The sequence below is a fragment of the Octopus sinensis genome, linkage group LG7 (genome assembly GCF_006345805.1).
Source record: "Octopus sinensis linkage group LG7, ASM634580v1, whole genome shotgun sequence".
In the NCBI taxonomy this organism is placed as follows: Eukaryota; Metazoa; Mollusca; class Cephalopoda; order Octopoda; family Octopodidae; genus Octopus; species Octopus sinensis.
Window position 1 is genome coordinate 95,780,867 of NC_043003.1, and position 9,197 is coordinate 95,790,063.

The 9,197-nt window shown below is 39.5% G+C and overlaps 1 protein-coding gene across 8 annotated transcripts in view; it reads right to left on the reverse strand.

Moving 5' to 3' along the window:
- LOC115213792 (protein FAM135A) overlaps window positions 1-8,258 on the reverse strand; it is a 299,236-nt gene extending 290,978 nt beyond the window's left edge. For all 8 annotated transcript variants that reach the window (XM_036504971.1, XM_036504966.1, XM_036504965.1 and 5 more), the window contains exon 1: window positions 8,220-8,258. In XM_036504971.1, the coding sequence (XP_036360864.1) occupies window positions 8,220-8,243 (24 nt within the window). In that variant the 5' untranslated portion in view covers window positions 8,244-8,258. The remainder of the gene's footprint in view (window positions 1-8,219) is intronic.
- Between the last annotated feature and the right edge of the window lie 939 nt (window positions 8,259-9,197).

Below are 9,197 nucleotides of genomic sequence, written 5' to 3' on the forward strand. Positions count from 1 at the left end.
GCCATTTTAACACCATTGTCAAAATCCAGATCAAAACACAGAAGATCCTTGACTCACTTACAGAAAATGGCTTCAAGGCCAGATTCCAAACGTGGCAGGGAAGCTGAAACCACTGTATTGCCACACAAAGTGATTATTTCAAAGGAGATGATGTTAAAACTTAGGTAAATAAGTTATTTCTTATTAAACATAACTAGTCCTGGAAATTTTGTAGTAATGATTCTACCAACTCACTACCTTATCAATTGAAAATAACATGAATGAATAAACATTACATTTGACAGAGTAATCTGAAAGCGAAAGGGTTACATTGATGTCTGCAGGAAAAAATGTGAGGACAGTGATGTTATGGGGAGGAAAGATTGAACATAGTGGTTAGAATAATGTGTGGAGGAATGAGACATTGCCATTTTTTTTCTTTTATCTTTTAATTATCTTTATCATTGTCTCTTTTATATTTGTGTCTGTTTCAGACATTAGATTATGGCCATGCTGGAGAACTGAAGAACTTTTTATCAAATAAATCGACCCCAGTACTTGCTTTCTTTTTTTTTTAAGCCTGATGCTTATTCTATTGATCTCTTTTTTACCAAACTGCTAAATTATGGGGATGTAAACAAACTAACATTGGTTGTCAAGCAGTCAGGTAGACAAACACAGACACAAAGACACACACACACATAGATACATATATACATATCAAGAGTTGTTCTTGATATTCGTTGACCTTACTAAGGCCTTCAGCACTGTTAACCGGTAAGCACTATGGAAAGTTCTGAGAATGCTTAGTATACCTGACAAGGTGTTGATTGTTATCATCTCCTTTCATGAGGGAATGAAGGCTGCTGTCATGTCCAGTGGGGTATATTTGGCTTCCTTCAACATTGCAAATGGCACAAAGCAAGGTTGTGTTATGGCCCCTATTTTGTTTGCACTCTTCTTTTCAGTGATGCTGAGGTATGCTTTTTGTGACATACAAAGTGGTGTCAAATTCTAGTTTCAAACAAGTGGTGGACTATTCAATCATCAGTCAGAATACTGCTATGTACCAGTATCATTTGTGATCTGCATTTTGCAGATGCTGCTGCACTAGTAGCAACCTCAGGAACTTCTAGACTGGATTTCTGCTGCATGTAAGGCCTTTGATTTGACCATCAGCATAAAGAAGACTGAAGTAATTCACCAAACTTGCCCTACTCCTAAACAAATTCGAGGTGTCAAGCAGAGGCCACCAGTTCACAATTTTCCTGACCCTCTTATACAGGTTGATGGGAAAAGCCTAAATCATGTGAAGTCATTTACATATCTTGGTAGTAAAGTGAATTTGAGTGCATCCCTTGATGATGAAATTGTCAACCATCTCACAAAGGCAACCAACATGTTTAGCAAACTCCGTTATTACCTATGGAATGAAAGAGGCATCAAACTTGACACCAAAGTACAGGTCTATAAAGCAGCCATTCTTACTACTCTGTTGTATGACTCAGAATTATTGATATCCTATTGATGGTACATTAGCCAATTAGACATCTTCCACAAAGACTGTCTGAGGACAATCTGTGGTTATTCACTAAAAGACGAAATTTCTAATGCTGACTTGTTTAGCAGGTGTAAGATTGGTGGAATTGAGAGCTTCCTTATACAATCACAATTGCACTGGGCTGGCCATGTTGTCAGAATGGGTGGCAAAAGAATACCCAAAGTCTTCATGTAAAGCCAGCTTAAGAGTGGGTACAGGAATGCTGGTCGACCATGGCTTAGATATAAGGACAAGCTGAAGAGTAACCTCTTAGAGATGAAGATAACTCACAACACCTTTGAGCGAACAGCCTTGTTATGAACAAAATGGAAACTGTTGTATCAAAATGGTATTAAAAACTTTGTTGCTACCAGCATTAACAGGCTTCGGGGTGCAAGGCAAAGGAGAAAAGAGGCTGCAAATATACCACCTGCACTGACTTGTAATCCTCAAACTTGCAATATATGTGGCCTTCCATGCAAATCATGAGCGGGACTTAAATGTCACATTCAACATAAGCATTATGACTGATAAAGAAAGAATACATTGCCGGAGCCTCACACGTGAAAACTGACAGGAGAGCCCATCATATATATATATATATATATATATGTATATATATATATATATATATATATGTGTGTATATATATATATATATATATTCTCTTACTTGTTTCAGTCATTTGACTGCGGCCATGCTGGAGCACCGCCTTTAGTCGAGCAACTCGACCCCGGGACTTATTTTTTGTAAGCCCAGTACTTATTCTATCAGTCTCTTTTTGCCGAACCGCTAAGTGACGGGGACGTAAACACACCAGCATCAGTTGTCAAGCAATGCTAGGGGGACAAACACAGACACACAAACACACACACATACATATATATATACATATATATATACGACAGGCTTCTTTCAGTTTCCGTCTACCAAATCCAGGGCTATAGCAGAAGACACTTGCCCAAGATGCCACGCAGTGGGACTGAACCCGGAACCATGTGGTTGGTTAGCAAGCTACTTACCACGCAGCCACTCCTGCGCCTATATATATATATATATATATATATATATATTCTCCTGTCCCCTGATTTTCATCTATGTTGTGCCACATGGCATTCATTCCATACACCAGCTCAACTCAATTTGTCATTATTAGTCGAAAGACACTTGTTGTTATTCTCATGTTTGTATTTGTAATTGTGTAACATTTTCTCCATTTTCTCGTTTTTATTGTCTATGTCATTGTACACATTGCTTTCTTCCAAAAATTTAATGCTCTTATGTATATATTTGTGTGTGTGTGTGTGTTTGTCCCCCTGGCCATTGCTTGACAACCGATGCTGGTGTGCTTATGTCTCTGTAACTTAGTAGTTCGACAAAAAAGAATGGTAGAATAAGTATGAGGACTACAAAGAATAAGTCCTGGAGTCGATTTCCTCGACTAACACCCTTTAAGGCATGGCCACAATCAAATGATTGAAACAAATAAAAGTATAAAGAATATATATATATATGTCATCATCATCATCATCATCATCATCATCATCATCACCTAATGTCTCCCTTACATCTTTGGGGCCTACAAATTTTAAACAGTCTCAAGTATAACAGGCTGAAACTGTAATGATGATTGGAAACTTGACTGATGAACAGAAGGCCATGAATGATCTGTCCTTGTTTATCCTGTCCATTTTTGTATTATCTGTTTGTCTGTGTGTTTTTATTGTCATCCGTTACATTCTTATTCCTTTTTTTGGATTTATATATACATATAAAGCCTTGTGAGTGGATTTGGTAGACGGAAACTGAAAGAAGCCCGTCGTATATATGCATATATATGTGTGTTTGTGTCCCCCTAGCATTGCTTGACAACCGATGCTGGTGTGTTTATGTCCCCGTTACTTAGCGGTTCGGCAAAAGAGACCGATAGAATAAGTACTGGGCTTACAAAAGAATAAGTCCCGGGGTCGAGTTGCTCGATTAAAGGCGGTGCTCCAGCATGGCCGCAGTCAAATGACTGAAACAAGTAAAAGAGTAAAAGAGTATATAGTGGCATTTGTACACTTTTTGCTCACCTTGTAAGTAAGTATATATCTAAATTCTGTACAGCATTTTCTCTCCTTTTTTTCTCCATCTTTTAGTCCCCCTTATACTTTCTTCTTTCTTCTCTCTTTTCTTTTTCTCACCCCCCTCTTTAATCTTTCTACTGCCCTTCGTTACCTCCCTTATACCTTTCCCTCTGTCCTTTCCTCTTCCTCCCTCCCTCTAGTTCCTTTCCTAATTTTTTAATCCCTCTTCTCCCTTACCTTTCTCTGTTCCTTCCATGTGACCGGTGTTCAGCCAAGCATGATCTTTCTTTCTTGGCCTGATCACCACCCATACATGTACTGCGGATGGACGAGGAGAGCTGTGTGAAGAAGTGCCACTCCCAAACAGTGGAAGGAATCTGGGGTAGAGGGAGACCCAGGAAGACATGGGATGAGGTGGTGAAGCATGACCTTTGAACGTTGGGCCTCACAGAGGCAATGACAAAAGATCGAGACCTCTGGAGGTATGCTGTGACTGAGAAGACCCAGCAAATAAAGCGGATCCAGAGCTGTATCCTACACCAGTTTCGCATAACCAGCCCCAGCCCACTCAAAAGTACTTTGGATCATAGGGTGACCTGCTGTGCTTGAAGAGACCTATTGAGTCAAGTACATCAACATCAACATCAACAGCAATATCAAAATCAAATCAAATGGAAATTGTAATTGTGAGCCCCATGCCTGTAGCGCATAAAAATCACCATCCAAACATGGCCAATGCCAGTGCTGCTTTGACTAGCTTCTGTGCCGGTGGCATATAAAAAGTACCATCCAATCGTAGTCGATGCCAGGTCCTGTGGTCCCTATGCCGCTGGCACGTAAAAAGCACATACTACACTTTGGGAGTGATTGGCGTTAGGAAGGGCATCCAGCTGTAGAAACACTGCCAGATCAGATTGGGGCCTAGTGCAGCCTCTTGGCTTCCCAGACCCCAGCTGAACTGTCCAACCCATGCCAGCATGGAAAACAGACATTAAACGATGATGATGATGATGACATACATATATATATATATTCTTTATACTTTTATTTGTTTCAATCATTTGATTGTGGCCATGCCTTAAAGGGTGTTAGTCGAAGAAATCGACTCCAGGACTTATTCTTTGTAGTCTTCGTACTTATTCTACCATTCTTTTTTGTCGAACTACTAAGTTACAGAGACATAAACACACCAGCATCGGTTGTCAAGCAATGACCAGGGGGACAAACACGCACACACACACACACACACACACACACACACACACACACACACACACACACACAAATATATACATATTATATACGATGGGCTTCTTCCAGTTTCTGTCAAACAAATCCACTCACAAGGCTTTGGTAAGCCCAAGGCTATAGTAGAAGACACTGAACTCTGGGCTATGTGGTTGGGAAGCAAATTTAATCAGTGCCCATAACCCTTTAGAGACAGGTGGGAAGGAGGGATGAGATAATCCTCAAATAAGGGACCTGACCTGAATATTTGCAACAAAGGAAGACTCCCCTAAAAGCCCTCAAAGTGCCAGGTGTTGGATGTTAGACCAGGTAATGGATTTAGCCTACTATCCTTGAAGACTATGGTGGGATTTGATCTCAGAACATGAGCTGGAACAAATACCATCTTGGAGTAGTACACTTTCATTGACCCTCAGATGTTGAAAAGAAAATTCAACCTCAGCAGGATTTGAACTCAGAATGCAGAGCATTAAAACAAATACCTTTGAAATACATCCTGTCTGTTATTCTACCGACTCTGTCAATTCACCATCTTTATTGTTGACAAGAGGAGAAAGAGGTGAATAATGATAATAGTAGTAGTAGTAGTAGTAGTAGTAGTAGTAGTGTCTGTCATCCCACTAGTTGTAGGGCCACTAGGAGCAGTAACAACCAAGTTCAAGAAATATGTCAGAGAAATTGGAATTGACGTGAGAATAGAGCAAGCCCAAAAAGACAGCTAGGATTTTGTGATTGGTTCTTGGGTAGTGAATATCTTCCACGATAATTAACAACCAAGTATCAAAGCTTTATAATGTGTGGAAAGAGACCCTGTGAGATCTCTGACAATAGGATGCTGCCCACTCTCACTGAATCAACCAGAGCAAACAAAACTATGCACCCTGAGAAGTACAACAATGATAATAATAACAATAGCAAACTTATTGTATACAGGCGCAGGAGTGGCTGTGTGGTAAGTAGCTTGTTTACCAACCACATGGTTCTGGGTTCAGTCCCACTGCGTGGAACCTTGGGCAAGTGTCTTCTGCTATAGCCTCGGGCTGACCAATGCCTTGAGAGTGGATTTGGTAGACGGAAACTGAAAGAAGCCCATCGTATACATGTATATATATATGCGTGTGTGTGTTTGTGTGTCTGTGTTTGTCCCCCAAGCATTGCGTGACAACTGATGCTGGTGTGTTTATGTCCCCGCTACTTAGCGGTTCGGCAAAAGAGACCGATAGAATAAGAACTGGGCTTACAAAAGAATAAGTCCCGGGGTCGAGTTGCTTGATTAAAGGCGGTGCTCCAGCATGGCCGCAGTCAAATGACTGAAACAAGTAAAAGAGTAAAGAGTAAAGAGTACCCAGGTGCATTGCAGCTCATCAGAAAAAGAAACCAAAACTGCATGAACAATACATAGAATAATGCATACAAAGTGAACAGTGAGTCAGTCATTTAAAGAAAAGTGAGGGACATCAGGTGTATTGTTGGTGAATTTTGGAAAGCATGGAAGGTTTGAAGGATTTAGTGTTCAGACAGTTAACAACTGATGTGGGTAGTTTAATCCAAGCTTCAGCAATTGTGAGCATGAGAAAATACTTCAGAAAGTTATGGGTGGTGTTGTGTTGTATTTTGATTTTGTAAGCATACCCACGTGTGTTAGATATATGGAATCCAAAATGGTCCCCAAGGTTGTTGTTGGAACAATAGTGGATATTATGGTGTATTGGGTAATTTTGGGTGGGGATAAAATAATAATGATAATGAACTTACTGCATACAATGCTTAGAGTGCCCTACAACTCATCAGAAAAGGCAGCCAAAAATGTATGTACAATACACAGAATGATGCACAAAAAAAAAAAATGATAGTGAACAGTGAATGAGGAAGTCTTGAAGGATGTACTGTCCCAACTACTAACAACCAATGCAGGTAATTTATTCCACGTTTCAGTATTTTTGAGCATGGAAAACTTATTTGTAACTATCTAATTCAAAGGAACAGGGGCCATTGTTGTAGAAGTGGAGTAGAGAGAAAGAAAAACAAAGGTAAAAGTTTTGAGTGATTACATGCCATCAGTAAGACACCTGCTCCAGCCCTCTCTTTCCTATTCCTCAATACTATATCTCCCACTCAGTTAAGGGGTCTTGTCTTGTAGGTACACAATGACTGCATCTGTGCTGGTGCTATATGAAAAACACACATTACACTGCGGTGTGGTTGGTGTTAGGAAGGGCATCAAGCTGTATGTATGTAAAAATCATGCAAAGCAGATATTGGAGTATGGCAGAGCCTTCTGGTAAGTTAGTTTATGGTGAACTATCCAACCCATGCCCACATGAAACAAGATACTTACAATGATGATGATGATATGTAGATGACAGTGTTGATAGAATACCAAACCACAAATTGATCTGTGAGCAGTGCGTTGTAATCTTTGGGTAAGACCCTCAGCATGCTAATGAGTTAACTAAGGGCACATTAATAAGAAGAACACAGTTGCACCAACTCACTGATGAACCCAGTGGGAAATATAGTAAGACTGAGAAGTGCTGTTGTTGACTTGCAGGGCTCTGAGATTCATCTTTCCTGTGAAAAGAGATTGATTCTGACGAAATAACTTGCCACCCTCCCACTCATGACCAAAATGCATTATTTGAAAATATCTTCAGAAATGTTTTCTCTGAATTAATGAATGGGTTTAGGACCTTTGCACCATCATCATCATCCTCGTCATTGTCACTATCATCATCATCATCATTATTATCACCACCACCAACACCAACACCAACACCACCACCATCGTCGTCATTATCATTGTCGTCATAATCATCATCACCACCATCATCACTATCAGCCCCCAACGCTTTCCATTTCACCACCACCACCACTATCATCATAATCTTCATCATCATCAGCAGCAGCAGCATCAGTCTTTTAATGTCATCCCCGACCCTACATCATTGTTTTATTGACCCCCCACTCCACCGAATGGATAATTAGAAAATACATCCCTAATAATAATCTGGTACTCTCTCATAATAATCTAATGATAAGCTTCTTTTTTTATTTTTTTTCCCACTTTTTTCTTAACTTTATCATGGTTGTCATGGCAACTGCTATCATAATCACTCTTGTCATTGTTTTTATCACTTTTAACATATTTCTTGAATTCTTTCAGTTTTTTTTTTTCAGATTTTTGCAAATGAAACAATGAAACCATCATCATCATCACCATAACCACCACCACCACCACCACCACCACCATCACCATCATCATCATCATCATCATCATCATCATCATCAACAACAACAACAACACTGAATTAGAAATAGCAATTTTTCTCACATCACACACTTCTGCTTAGAAAGAGGAACAAAAACTTTTAGGTGCACAGTACCTGAAAAATAAATGGGATGATCATATCTGGAACACATTTGATCATCAGGTCCACTCAATTAAAGATGACCAGGGGGTAAACCAAAATTATATCAATCGCTATATTTATCATCATTACCAACAATATAACAGCAACAATTTATTTTTGCCGTCCGTGATTTCTTTTCTATACTTTCCATGCTGCTGGTAAGGGTTGGACAGGCTCATCAGTACAGAATATCTCTAGTTTTATAGAAAAAAAAAACAGAATTATGAACAAAAGAATGAATTAAATATGATGATAATTAATACATGGTAAAAATAGAAACCATTGAAATTCAAACAGGAATGCTATATTGATCTACAGCATTGATTTTCAGAATAGTCATTATATGTGTATGTGTGTGTGTGTGTGTGCTTGTGCGCACACACACACACACACATACACACACACATACACATATATATCGGAACTAAGAGAATTAGCCCTGTGTGGCCAGTGGCATATATTTGTGTAACAAAGACTGAATAAAGGTACATTGAAAACTGTGCAAGATAAATACTCGATTTATTGAGATAATTGCTGCTTCCAGAGAAGACAGAACAATCACATGCTGGCAATTGGGACCAACTCCAAATGAGAAGGGGAGATAAGCTAAAGAATGAAGACTCTCCAACATTGACACATCATTAAGAAAAGGACAATTCTTGTGTGTGTATGTGTGTATGTGTGTATGTGTGTGTGGGGGGATGGGTGTGTGTGTGTGTGTGTGTGTGTACATACATATACATCTGCACATGCAGGCTTTCAAAGAATAAGTTCTGGAATCGATTTGCTCGACTAAAGGCGGTGCTCCAGCATGGCTGCAGTCAAATGACACACATATTTATATATATAGGCACAGGTGTGGCTATATAGTAAGAAGTTTGCTTCCCAACCACATGATTATGGGTTCAATCCTACTGCATGGTACCTTGGCCATGTGTCTTTTACTATAGC